The 14,151-nt window shown below is 45.7% G+C and overlaps 1 protein-coding gene across 11 annotated transcripts in view; it reads left to right on the top strand.

Annotated features, from left to right (window-relative positions):
* Nucleotides 1–13,423, top strand: part of DOCK7 (dedicator of cytokinesis 7) — a 106,121-nt gene extending 92,698 nt beyond the window's left edge. For 6 of the 11 annotated variants that reach the window (XM_068405862.1, XM_068405855.1, XM_068405854.1 and 3 more), the window contains 7 exons: nt 5,176–5,310; nt 6,747–6,836; nt 7,494–7,730; nt 8,694–8,837; nt 9,724–9,830; nt 11,374–11,541; nt 12,961–13,423. In XM_068405862.1, coding sequence (XP_068261963.1) covers nt 5,176–5,310; nt 6,747–6,836; nt 7,494–7,730; nt 8,694–8,837; nt 9,724–9,830; nt 11,374–11,541; nt 12,961–13,003 — 924 coding nt within the window. In that variant the 3' untranslated portion in view covers nt 13,004–13,423. Of the gene's footprint in view, nt 1–4,448; nt 4,522–5,175; nt 5,311–6,746; nt 6,837–7,493; nt 7,731–8,693; nt 8,838–9,723; nt 9,831–11,373; nt 11,542–12,960 lie in introns of those variants that run through there. The other 5 variants (XM_068405861.1, XM_068405853.1, XM_068405852.1 and 2 more) reach the window with 2 other exon arrangements.
* Nucleotides 13,424–14,151: the final 728 nt, after the last annotated feature.

Here is a 14,151-nt window from a genome sequence, read left to right as displayed (position 1 = left end):
CATTAACCAAAGAAATACCAATAAACCGATTGTGGTTTAGTAGGAAATTCTTCATAAGAAGCTGTAGGTAGTGCATGGATGCTGATGTGTTCCACTAATGAGGTTCTTTGGTGAATGAGCCACTGTATCATCACTAGTTTGTTTTTATAATTTGTTTATATTTCTTTTCATCAGCATTGACACAGAATATCATCCCTTCATACCATATTTTCACCCCACCCACAGGGGTCGATTTAAGCAATAATGCTCAGAGGTACTGCAACACAAAGCTGGTTTACTGCACGTGCAGACCACGTCTCAGAGAATAGGCTGCTTCATTCGGTCCGTTTAAGAACAATCAATTTGTTATGTAGCTGTTTATGTGGCAGTAAAATGGCTTGGTTGTGTTAACTGGAGTCAGTTTTGCTGCTTTTGTTTTCATAGAGGCTGTTTGCTCACGTTTCTACAACATACACCATGAGAACCACACATTTGGATTAAAAATAGACAAAGCAGTCGCACACAGCACAGCGAGTTTGGTAACTCGGGCCCTAGTCCAGTTGCCACAGTGGGTACATGAGCGTCGAGCAGTCTCAGAAGACACTTGAAATGTTTTGTGATCATGATGTTACATTATTTGCTTAGTCTTCAGCTGTCCAGTTAGTCTCTGCTTTTCTGTGAATCAGGCAACTCAGTATGGGCCATCTCACTCCATGTTTCCACCACAGGAGAGCATTTAAGCCCGCATTTCCCAAACTGGGGCCAAGAACAAAGTTCTTTTGCATTGTGTGACACAGAGAATTTGGGCTGATGATGTCTGAATGTCAGTTTTAATTCCGACCTGAGCAAGAAAGGAAATTCAGTAGCTTAAAAGAAACTGCTGACACATAAGGGCTGGCCCTGTAAATGGTTTGCTTGTTCCTGCAAAGAGTCCTGGCAGACGAGGCAGCGCAGCAGCCCGGAGTACCTGCCGTAGGGGTGTAAGTGATCTGTGTTCAATAGCCAACAAACATGAAGGCCTGTGAGCATCTGTTTTGATTAGTCTGCCCCTAAATCGACCCCTGAAGAAAATCTTGTCATTGGTTATGATTCTAACCTCACTCAGTCATGTTTTACTGCATGGTAAAAGACACCCATGGTTTCTGTTCTCGTCTGTCATCGTGCTCCTTCATTGCCACACTTTTTCTGATCTTTGTGCTTTGTAGCTTTCAGATTTGTTGCATGTTTTGCCCTTTTTCCTTGTGTTAAATACTTTAATTGATGCTCACCCTTTTTTTATTTTAAAGTTTATTTGCTGCCAATTTGCCGCTTGTTTGTTTTTTGGAATTTCCCTAATTAAATACTTTCTGTTTTCTCCTCTATCGCCCTGGTTGCTGACCCTCCTCCCCACTCTTACTATTGTCTGTTGTGGTAAGTTCCTACTTGTGGAATTTTTTTTCCCCCCTTCCTTTCTCTTGTTTTTCCCCTTTTTGTTTTTTGTTTTACACTGTGGAAACCGCAATTTCATTTGACCAAAGAGCTATGCCAACAGCAGGACCCCCGCCTTGTGCCACAAGGAAAGTAGTATTGCCAACTACAAGCGCTGCAGTATCCTGAGTCTGGCACCAGTGCATTTCTGAGACCTGCTTAAACATACCAAGTGGTGGGTTTTTCTGCTTGTGTGTTTGTACATTGAATAAATGTTGAATTAATTCTTTTTATTTACTTTCCAGTTAGGAAAGTTGTTAGGAAAAATCTTTTCATGCTATGCCATGAGAATGCAAAAATGCTTTTTAAAGTATGCAGGGTGAGGTTGCCATTGAATAACGGGGCTCCAGGAGCTGGTACTTTCACAAAATCAATATTGGAAGACTTGTAATAGTTGGCAACACTGCAAAGGACCTTGGGTTAAAATTGAGCAAGAAAATAACAATGCTCAGTTTGGTAAAGACGGTTGGATTTTGCATTCTGCACAGTGTGTATGGAGGAGTTACCTCTATTCCTACATGCTTTGGGCTGACTCTGCTTTCAGGCAGCTGCTGCTGTGTTGGTCTGGGTGAAGAAAGCAGATGATCGCTCTTGCATCTGATTTTTCAAATACTGTTGGCAAAGCTTTTTGTGTACGTGCAAGAGATAACTCTCAAACTTTATTCCCAGCAATTTTGAAAGGTATTTACCATGCATAATAACAAATCATGAACCTTCATAAATCATGATGGCTGTTATCTGCTCTGCCAGTTCTGTAATGGCTATTCAGTGTTCACCTTCATTCTCTTCTCCTCCCAAAGACCTATTATTTTTTATAAAATAATAGGAGATAAAATGCTTTTAATAATTTCTCCCTCATATCTGCATTTTTAGCTCTTTCCAGAAACAAGACCATGGAGTATTTTTAAGTTATTTTTTTTTTGTTTTCAGTACTGTGATTAGATAGACTTTGGAATTGGCTAAATTTCAATTAAAAGACCCTAGTACAGACCAATCCCCTATCTTTAACACCAGGCAAGCAATCGAGCTCTCCTAATCTCAGGGGGCTGGTAGCTCCTGGATGTCTGTGGGAGGGAAGGAACAGCCCGTAGGTGTTTGCTTTCCTGGAGGAGTGTGTTTCCAGCCCCTTGCTTCCAGGTACAGATCCCCCAACGTGAGTCACACGTGTTTCATGGCTGATGGATCCAGGGCTTTGTGGGGAGATGCTTCTGCCACACTGGGGGCTAACCAGTGCTCCTCACTGATGGCTTTTCTCCCTGGGATCCTTATGATAACTGAATTTCAGCAACTGGATTTATCAGGAGAAGCCAGTGCAGCTGGTCTTCATGACGATGGAACAAGTACATAAGTTGGGAGCTGCATTCACACAAGGACACTGAATCTCACCGGGCTTCCCTGCTGCTACCACTCCTGGGACTTCCTAATGCCTCATTACTCTTATTTTATGCATTTAATAAATGCCACCAGAACTCCTTGTTAATTTATGCTGATCAACAGACAGCATTTTCTTCCTCACTCGCTGTTATTTTTACAGCAACATCAGTGTACACTGTCTGTAACAAATAGGTGTCTGGGCAGATGTCCACGTGGCAGATACCTTGTGGGCACCAGGTTCTGCAAACACTTCTTATTCTGAAAGTCACTCACCAAGGAGGTAGGAAAAACCACATGAGTTATAAGAGTAGCAGTGTGTCCTCCATCGCTGGGGCCTGCCCTGTGCTCACGGGTTGGGGCAGGATCCCACCAGCTTCCACGTGGAGCATGCCCAGGCCCCGTGCAAGGTTTGGGGAGATGTTTGGTATGGCAGTTCCCAGTAGGCAGACATGGTGCTACTTTGGGAAGTGCTTTGAGGAGGGAGCCCTGGAATCAACAGTCTTCTGCCTATAACGTTGGGATTGAATTGCAAAAAATAGCACAGGAAGCTGGTGATGCTGGGTGTTGAGGGATTTTAGCGTGGGCAATATTGTCCAAAACTGTGGCTTTGAAAAGGTAGTGATGAGTAAATTACGGGTTCAGTAGGCTGCTCATACCTGTATGGGTACAGAGGGACGGGCACAGGGGAAAGACAGGGAGTCCAGGGAGACAGCAATCAGATGTTGCCAGATGGTACTTCCAATAAAAGAGTGATGGCTTTGCACCGTGGAGGTGCTTCTGGGGATGGCTGTGGTGTGACAAAACCCCGTAGCCTGTGCTGGCAGGTGGAGCTGGATGCAAGCCCCTCTCTGGAGGAGGGATGCTCGGAGAGACGGGCTAGAGCAGGGGTCCAAGGAGCCGCCCGTGCCACATTAAGCATATGAGCAATTCTTGGTGCAACTCCTTGTTTTGTTAAATTGGAGCAGTGCCTGTGCTCTTGCCAGAGCAGAGCCAATGAATTTGTGTCTGTCGATGTCCCGTAGCAAAGCCAAGACATGGCCTGCGTGTATTAAGCAAGGCTGCTGCTGGCCCTGGTCATTCCAGGCCAGAGCTGGGCATCGGTGAGCTTTGCCCTCACCCCAAAAAGGCAACACCGTGTCCTCCTCGGCGAGAGGAGCCTGGGCAGCTCCGGCCCCAGGGATGCCTCCGGGCCAGGAGAAGGCAGTGGCTTGCCATGACAGTGCTTTTTCCACTGTCTGGAGTCTGCCTGAGGGTTGATTTTTTTTTTTAAATTTTAGTTTGTCTTATTTATCCTCTTTTCCTTCCATAGATCATGTTCACACCATCACCATAAGAGATCAGTTTTGCCATAGCAAAATACTATAAAAATCATACACGGCAGCCAGGACATCCGTAGGTGCTGTCTGAAACCAAGCACTAGCCCACATTCAGAAATGTTGAGTGTTATGTACCACATCACACTTTCTCATGAGAGTAAAGGTGAACATCTTAGAGTTTCTCGCTGAAAGACATTTCTGGTTTGTGCATGCAGCGTGAGGTGTTTTTAACCAAATCAACGGCGTGATTTATTTTTAAAGCATTTTTCTTCTCTCTCTCTCTTAATCAGATTTTCTCCGTTACTTTTCCAGCAAAAATCTTTCTCGTTTCTCTACTTTTGTTGCATTTCTGGGCCAAATTCACCACTGGCTCAAATGGAAGCAGGTACATGATAGAGTGGATTGCATCTGCTTTCACCAGGAGTGACTTTGGCCCTCTGTACTAGACATTAGTGACTAGAAGAGACCGTAACACCTTCCAGTCGACACGCTACTTAAAAAGCACTTGTGTGTGTGTGTGTGAGTGAACTGGACATTGACTTCAGCCCAATCCTGCAATTACTTGAGAGTGGGTTATGGGGGCTCTGGTGCGGGTCATTTTTAGGGGTGTCTGTGTGCAGGCTCTTGGCAACTGGACTTCCCTGTGCCTGTGCCTACAGGCTACAGACCTGGCTAAGGGGGGGTCTGCCTAGGATTTGGGGAGCCTGAAAGAATTACCCAAATGAAGGGACTTGCCTTTGACTGTTCCTCAGGGACGTCTGACACTCCCAAACTCCTCCTGGGGTGGGAAGAGTCATTGCAGGGTTGGGCTAATGGTCGTAACTGATCCATATAATTTCATGTTAGTTTATAATTCCATTTGCTGCTAAATGCATTCATGCTGAGTTCCAGGTGTGTTTTTCTTTCCCTTCTTTCTATTTTTTCTCCTTGTTTTTTAATTTCTTTTTTATTTTGCATAAATTCAGGAGCCTGCCTGCAGCCATGCTTGGGGGTATGCACGTCTCCACACTGAAATAACCTTTTGTTTCTCCAAACTTAGGATGGAAAGAGGATGTTTGGCACCTACTTCCGGGTTGGTTTTTATGGAACTAAATTTGGAGACCTGGATGAGCAAGAGTTTGTTTACAAGGAACCCGCGATAACAAAGTTAGCTGAAATTTCCCATAGGCTCGAGGTGAGATGATTGTGGCTGACCTCAAATTCTGTCTGTGAGTTGGAGTGTGAACTATTTTGCATCAGTTATTTAAAAGCTGCGTTGCCAAATTGCGGGAAGTGGTGGAAATGATGAAAATCGTTGGGCAAAACCAGCGCTGTGGCTCTTGGAGCCTGATCCAAGGCTGAGCTTAGAGAAACAATCACCTGGCAAAGCAGTTTGCAGAGCCCCATGCAGTGACCCAGAGCCAGGCCTGATGTCTCCTGTCCTCTTGCCAGTGCCACTTCTGCAGGAGGCAGGAGGGATGCAGGGAGAGGAGTCCCACAGGTTTTCCCTGATCTTGCAGCGAAAGCTGCAGACCTGCTATGATCATTCAAGAGTTTGTGGTGTATCATACTGTGTGTGCATGTTTCTTCAGCCACCTGGTGTAAATGGGATGACCTGGGCTTGAAAAAAGGTTGAGATGCCTTTCAGGATCTGACTTTCAGAAAGTATTGTGTTTTGCTGTCATTTTGTTGCCTTCACATCATGTTCCTCTCCCCTAGAGGCTGAACCCTCTTAAGGTGGCTGAGTTTCAGAGCCCCTGAAGTGGGACATCACAGGTCTGAAGTTTGTTTCAGCTGTGAACAAGCAAAGGCAACTCTGATTAATCTAACTGGGGCTTGGGTGCCGCTCCAGGTACCACCCAGTGCTTGTCTGTACCATGTAGTGGTTAGTCTGGCCTGGTTTTGTGCCAATTAACCTGTGTCTAGATAATGTCTTAGCACAGTTTGGGGGACAGCGTGGGTCAGAGACTGTTCCCAGTAAGCACCGTGGGCAGATGAGCCCTCCCCAGTGGGAGAGGAAGAGCATGTAGCAGCGTGGCTCTGGGCCGTGCCGTGCTAAGCGTGGCTCTGGGCCGTGCCGTGCTACTTGTGCGTAGGGCCAGAGGGCAGACCCGGCCCTGTTTTATTTGCTGGAATAGATCTGATGTCACGTTGTTGCTCACAGCAATTCAGCCGCTGTCACGTTGCGCTGAAAGCAGCAGCGTTGTTTGAGGTTTAAGCACATGAAGCTGAGTTCAGAACCCGGCCATTCACCCAGCCCAGCAAAGCCGAGCTCTGATGCGGCATCTGATTTCCAGGCAGATCCCGTACTGACCCCAGTTTTCAGTTGAGCTCACAGACACACAGCGAGCTCAAATGGCCTGTTCAGAACCACGCAGCGTGTGTGCGCACAGTTGGAAGGCTCCCGAGTTCTCCTGCCTTCCAGGGCCTTAGGCTTGTTTTTTCCTGTTGCCCCTGCAATGCGACTGATTTAATTCTCCTGGGTTCAGCAGATCACATTCAGCCCCGGCACAGCTACTGTTGAAGGCCTGTGGAGCTTCACCTCCCCTGAACATGCCTTTGTCTCTCCAACCCCCATCTCTGCTGGCTGCATTTGATGGTTTCTTTCAATGTGTTTGCTCTTGGTTGTAGGGATTTTATGGAGAACGGTTTGGTGAAGATGTGCTTGAAGTGATTAAGGACTCAAACCCTGTGGACAAATGTAAACTAGATCCTAACAAGGTAAGAACATAAGCACAGGTTTAGAAGCAGAACTGGTCCTGAATGTGTGCAAACGCAACGGAACAAATCCTGCCCTGAACTTCACCAAGCAGGCAATGAAATCCATGTACAGAGCGTCTTGTGGCTGCTGGGGATGAGAGTTGGGGAAAATCATCCCAGCAAAGGATGCAGAATTAGCCATTTTGTTCCCTGCCCTTATAGTTGTTGGTGGGAAGGGAGGAGGCGAAGGGACAGCAGAGGCCCAGGCTGCGTTTCGCTTGCGCTGTAGCCCTGCTGAGTGCAGGGCAGGCAGGGAGTTTGCCATTCACTGGCCTCTGGCTTTTTTGCACCTGCAGCATTTTGTCATTCTTGTGCCATGTCCTTTAAGCATAGCAGAAATCACAGGAGCATGCTGAGGAAACGGGACCGTGGCTTAGGGCAGGGCATTATCTGCAAGGGAAGGAAGAGCATGAGAGGGGCAGCTGAGCAGCTGCCAGCACCCCGAGTCCGTGTCAGTGTGAGTGTGGTTCTCCTGAGTAAAGGCAAAAACCAGTCCTAGTTCTTCCAGAGGTGACTTCAAGAGGAAAGAAAGCAAACTGGGTTATTGCACTGCTAAAAGGCAGGGCATAGGAGTCAGCTCTTCTCTGGCACTGTACACACACGGGTTCCTTCCTGCAGGCCTACATTCAGATAACCTACGTGGAGCCGTACTTCGACACGTACGAGATGAAGGACAGGATCACTTACTTCGACAAGAACTACAACTTGCGGCGTTTCATGTACTGCACGCCCTTCACGCTGGACGGGCGGGCTCACGGCGAGCTGCACGAGCAGTTCAAGCGCAAAACCATCCTGACGACGTCCCACGCTTTCCCTTACATCAAAACCAGGATAAACGTCATCCACAAAGAGGAGGTGAGGCCTGCGCTCTCGGGGGCTTCCCATGTTTGAAGGGAAATATCATACGAGACCGAGGGAAGTGGATGTTGCTGAAACTCATGCGTAATGTACTGTTTTGACAGCACGGCCACGTCCCTTCACACCATCACATTAACACAGATGCACCCTCCTGGCCATCACTGTCTACCTTCCCCCTCTCTGTTGAAGATGCAGAAATCAGCAGAGCGCGAGAGCAGACAGCGCTGTCGTGAGCTGCTCTGGCTGTTCACTGCAGGGACTGAGCATGAGGCCCCTTTATTTTAATTTTAAGAATGGCCTGTTCCTATTCGACCTAAACTAAACCCAGACCAATGCGCTATGTCCTGCCACCTCTTTCACCAGTGTACCCAGCTCACAGCAGCTGGTATACACAAGGGCCTTAGGTGACCTTTGTAGTAACACAGGTTGCTCCCTTCCATTCTGCTCCAACAACATGTCCTGTTGCTCTGTGTTACAGCTCACCTGCATGGCCTCAATGGACCCGGGCCAGGGGGGTCCTGAGGCCTTAGAGAGAGGTTTGTCCCAAAGCTCTGTTAATTTTTCAGGGGTAGATAGGAACTGATGTGGTGGCTGGGACACAATGGAAAATGCATTTTCATGCAAGGCAGGGAACCTGCAGGTGTTTAGGCACTGACATAGTGCTGTAACCGTGGGTAGTTGGTTGCAGTGCCCACGAAGGGATGCAAGCCTGCCTCCTCAGAAAGCTCTTGAGTGCCCAGATGTAGAAACACATTTAAAAATCAAACTTTTTCTTGATGTTCCTAAACCAAGACTAAGAGGATGTGTTTTAGAAACGCTTCTGTCCAGACTGTCAGTCCTAGTGATGTCCTCCACCACTTCAGTGTACCACCCCAACGTGCCCTTGGTGTTTCTGAAAGAATGTGTCTGGTTGACAGTCTCTGCCGTAACAAGCGTCCTCTATTCTGGCTACTTGCTTAGATCATTTTGACGCCCATCGAAGTTGCCATAGAGGACATGCAGAAGAAAACACAGGAATTAGCTTTTGCAACCCACCAAGACCCTGCGGACCCAAAGATGCTGCAGATGGTGCTGCAAGGATCAGTAGGTACCACAGTAAATCAGGTGAGGATCATTGTCCAAGCTGGAGACACTGGGGTAGTGCCTGTCACTCAGTGCAGTTGATGCTCAGCGTTGGGCCTTATTTCTAAATTACCTTGGATTTTTTCCCCGTTCAGTCTGTGGGATGTGTTTTAAGGTCACTGGTGGATCTAGACCAGCTGCTCTCAGTGACTTTGCCATTTGAGTAAGAGTCCTGAAAATGCAGTTAGTTCTGGAAAGTGGCTGAGAGGAGACAGCCTTCCTTCCCCAGTTACCTGCTCCTTCCTGGCATTCACAGTTGTTTCTGCCTGCTTCTCCTTCTCCCTTAAAAAAGGAAAAAAATGTTTTATTACTTTCCCTTTGGTTAGCCAGGCTCTGGTGGGTGGAAGTAGGATTGTGTCCTGCAGTGGTTTTTAAACAAAATGGAAAGCAAAACTAGTGAATGGAGAAAAACTGAGGAAAAAATGAGGGGCTGTGAGTAAAGCTCTACTAATGCACAAGCTGGAAAAAAAAACAGCTGGAGTTTCAAGTCCTCAGTTGAGTTTGTAGTGCTGGCAAACACTTCCTTGGTTCCATCTGCATTGTTTAAACTTTGTCTTAGTTGTGAGTTGAGCAAACTTTGTCAAGAGTCCTTATAAGAGAAAACAAATGTAGAATCTGTGTATTTTCTCACACCATTTCCCAAAAGCAGAGTTCTATTTTAAGAAAAGAAAAAAACCTAAAAGAGATTCAGTTGTCCTGATGTTTGGTGGTTTATGCCAGATTTACCAGCTGCAATTCTTCAAGACAGATGCATTCTGTAAGGAAATGTTGCATTTTACGAATGTTTCTGTGTGCAAGAAGTTTCTCCAGCGATTGGATATGACAGATGGTTCTGAGAAACTTAACTTTTTCTCTTCTGCTCTTAAAGGGACCATTAGAAGTCGCACAGGTTTTCTTGTCTGAAATACCCAATGATCCAAAGCTCTTCAGACATCATAACAAACTACGGCTCTGTTTCAAAGACTTCACAAAAAGGTATGGAGTATTGTCTTCAGACTGCCTGGTGCAGTTGTTACTGCCACATCAGGCAGGAACACGTACAGTAACACAGGGGGTATCCAGAGTTACAACTCATGTTGTAACTCCATCTGTCCAGTTCCCATATGCAGCTGTATTCCTCAGCTACCCGCTTGGTTCCCTGTTTCTCTGGTGCTGCGGGTCCATGACTAAGTCAGATCAAGTGGCTGAAGTCATTTGGCTTTGCTGTCTATCAGGAATGAATTAGTGGTCATAGTTCAGTTGTGAACAAGTGCTCCTGTTTCAGCAAACACAACTAGCCGTGTTGGCACAAATGAACTCACAGCTTGGCAGGGTCAGGAGAAACTGCTGAACTGGCCAGGAGATTTAATTTCCTTCTGAAGTGAGTTTCTCCTAACGGAGTGGAAGCACGCTGGCAGAATTCTCTCAAGAAATGTGCTGGCTGCTCTGCTTTCCTCTTGAGTAGTGCAAACTGCAGTCTCAGTCCAGCATCTTTTGCAAGGAATGTCCAGTTCTGGGCCCCGCACTTCAAGAAAGATGTTGAGGTGTTGGAGCGAGTCCAGAGGAGGGCGACCAAGCTGGGGAAGGGTCTGGAGGGTCTGACCTCCGAGGAACGGCTGAGGGAGCTGGGGGTGTTTAGCCTGGAGAAGAGGAGGCTCAGAGGTGACCTTAGTGCAGCCTACAACTACCTGAAGGGAGGTTGTAGCGGAGTGGGAGTCGTCCTCTACTCCCAGGCAACTAGCGATAGGACAAGAGGACACAGCCTCAAGCTTCGCCAGGGGAGGTTCAGGTTGGACATTAGGAAGCATTTCTTCTCAGCAAGGGTCATTAGCCATTGGAAGGGTCTGCCCAGGGAGGTGGTGGAGTCCCCATCTCTGGATGTGTTTAAGAAAAGACTGGACATGGTACTTAGTGCCCTGGTCTAGTTGCCATGGTGGTGTCAGGGCAATGGTTGGACTCGATGATCCCAGAGGGTTCTTCTAACCTGATTGATTCTGTCATTCTGTGAATTAAAAAAAAATAATTGAAATACAAATGTTCCAAGCAAATAGATCCAGTGGCAATGTAGTTTTCCCATATGTAGTAAATGGCATTGATGATATAGTTCTTTCCATACCCTTTTGTTTAAATTACATCTTCGTAAGTAGAAGAGTTCCTGATGAACATCTCATAGTCTGCTATTTATTCATCTTTTGTGGGGAGAGCAGTAGATCTATCCATCTTTAAATCCTCTTGGACTGGAAGTGGCTGTGTGGAGATCAGCTTTTCATTTCTCTTCAGAGAGGATAAATTAAAATAAAAAAGGAGTTGTCACTCTGGAAGTGAAATGGAAATTGGAAAGATGACGCCCTCTCCTTTCCCTATGGACACCAACCGATTTAGCTGAGTCTGTATTACCCAAAAGACAAGCTAGAGGAAGGTATTATGTGTCATCCCAGAGGAAGAGAGTGAATTTTTTTTTGGTACTATTAGATTAACAAGTCTGTAGCAAGCAAATCCTTTTTCATGTGCCTGAGTTTCACAGGCTTTTGTTTTCTAGATGCGAAGATGCTCTGCGCAAGAACAAGAGCCTGATCGGTCCAGACCAGAAGGAGTATCAGCGAGAACTTGAAAGGAATTATCACCGACTAAAGGAAGCTCTCCAACCTTTGATAAACAGAAAGATCCCACAGTTGTATAAGGCAGTGCTGCCAGTCACTTGCCACAGGTGGATATTTGATTTTACTCTTTCAGCAGACATAAGGAGGGTGTAAAACTGGGGACTGGGGTGTCTGATCTTCCTGGTGAACCTCTGACATCTATTTGTTTTCAATTATGGCTCTTTTGGCTGGGTCCATCCCTTTCCCCTTCTGTCCTGACTTCAGAGCACATCCCCTTCCCAGCAGTTATGGTAGGTGGTGTTTGCCATCGTCCCTTTTGTTCCCGATCTATGACAATTTTTATTTTTCATCCTACATCCCATTCTTTTTAGATTCAAAACCACTCTTAGTGTGGCAGGACTTTGACGCTTGTTTGTTCCCAGTGAAACTGGGATGAGAAGCTCCACGGTCAGGCAGGGTGGAAAAACAGTTGGTGTCTTCCATGCTGGAAGAGCAGCAAGCTGGAGTCTGGGCTTTTTGTTCGTCTGCAATGAGACTGAACATAAAAGCCCCACTGGGAAGGTATGAAGCAGGTCAGAGCCCACAGCACTGTAATCTGCTGGCACCAGCTGCGGCTGAGCAGGACTTTGGGTGCATAAAGTTTCTAACAAGGCTCTGGCACCAGAACAGGGGCAGAAGTGTTTCCCTGCAGGTGCCCTCCACGTAATCTTTGGCTTGACAAGCCCCGTTGTGCCCCTGTCAGCCAGGCAGGCTAACGCAGTCCAGCAAGGCTGCCCTGGCATGGTGGGCTCACACCGGTGAGTGGGTGGGGGGTATTTTTTTGGAGGAGCATCGTTAGCACTGAGCAGGACAGCGACGGTGCTTTTAGTGACAGACCCTTTAGGAGATGGGTGTGAATGTAGGCTTCAGCTCATCCATGCTGTTGGTTTAGGAGAATACAGGTTTTGAACCTCTCCTCTTGTAAGTGGTGTTCGGAGGTACAGAGCAGTGGGGGACATAAAAGTGTTGTGAAAAGAGAAACTCGGCAAAATTACATTATAGCCATGTCCGGGCTGTTCTCTGCTGGAGTCAGTTTTCACTGGCTGGGGATGGGTGGGAGGAACAGTGCTTCCCTCCCCACCCAGCTGGGAACCTCACAAGCACTTTAGTCCTGGTAATTATTTTCTAATCTTGTGAAATTCAGCCTGTGCAGGGAGTCTAATCCAGGCAAATTCCACTTGAGAGATTTATTTGTAAGATTTAAACAAGATTTCAGTAGTGCAGATGGTTTGTGCTGCTTCTCGACGTGCACATGGATATAACTTTGTCAGCTTTCACATCAGTAAACCTTGGGCAGTTAAATGATCCCACATACAGACCTAAAACCAATTCATTTGAAAAGCAACGAGTTAATGTCAGTGGACTTAATTTTTGTAGTAGCCAGCTGTAGAAAATACTGGAAATCAAGTACAGAATCATTCATCTGACGAGGCTTCTTATTTCATCATGGAAAATATGAGCTCATCATTGTATTTTCTCTCCCTCAGAGACTCCTTCAGCAGGATGAGCCTTCGCAAAATGGATATCTAAACGAGTTAAAAACCAAAATAAAAAAGCACTTAAAATTAAGGTTTTGAAAAGAAAGAGCCTTGTTATCAGCGCTGGGAATCAAAGAAGTTTTATTGTGAAATAAAACTTGGACTTCATCCTGGACATCCCACACACCTCTTCCTCCATCAAAAAGTGTTCAGTGGCCAAAAATCATTCTGAATTGTCAAATGTAGACTTATCAATGTTTGAAAAAATTCATGGCAGTGGTATCCAGAGTATTGGTGATAAGCTGTAAACTTACCTGTTTTTTAAGGCATTTTTATGACTCAAAGGTACACTAAACGCATTTACCTTTATTTATAGCATTACCTAATGTTAAATTTATTTACTTTTAGTTCATATATTTAATTTATATTAGGACCATACGCAAATGCATTTTTGAAGTTTTTAATGTAGTGATGATGGTTATTTTGATGGTACTATTAAATATGTGAATGTTTACACTTTAATTCCCTGTGCATTGGACTTCAGAGCTCGCCATCCTTGGGAAAAAGGTTCAGAGAAAGGTAAGTCTTACAGTAACACTTCTTAACCAAGTGGTGATTTTTCTTTTACTATCCCTGTCCTTTTTTCCTTTGTAACTCTGAATACAAATTGTTGCAAAGAAAAATAATTCCATCTGTAGCCACCAGAAGAATCGAGGCACACCTTGTTACCGCTTTACCTCCTTCAGTACCAGTGAAGCGGTGTTTCAGCAGGGACTGCTGTGTGTCCGTGGTCATTTCCACCAGCTAGGAAGGCCAAACAGCACAGTAATCTCATCAGAACTTTAATTCAGCTTAGCAGTGTACATGCAACTAGACTGCTTTTTTTTGTGTCCCTTTTTTTCAATTTAAAAACTAATTTCATGGGGAAAAGAGAACAGAAAATGCTATCACAGTTTAGGTTAAAAAGCATTCTTTGCATCGTTATTTATGTGAAGAAAACCATCTGTTTTACAGCAGTTATTTTGGTGGCTAACACAGCACTTCAAGGAAACATCAGAGCTGGAGCTGAGGACACAACTCGTAAATCTAGTCCTTTATGTTTTTCCTCTATGTATTGAACAAGGTTCGTTAGAAGAGATGGAATGTGATTAAACACGAGCTTCTCCTCTCTCTATAAATACCTAATACATATTTATATGT

The sequence above is a fragment of the Nyctibius grandis genome, chromosome 8, assembly GCF_013368605.1.
Source record: "Nyctibius grandis isolate bNycGra1 chromosome 8, bNycGra1.pri, whole genome shotgun sequence".
NCBI lineage: Eukaryota > Metazoa > Chordata > Aves > Nyctibiiformes > Nyctibiidae > Nyctibius > Nyctibius grandis.
Note: the sequence above shows the minus strand (reverse complement) of the source record. Positions and strands in the feature narration are given on the sequence as shown.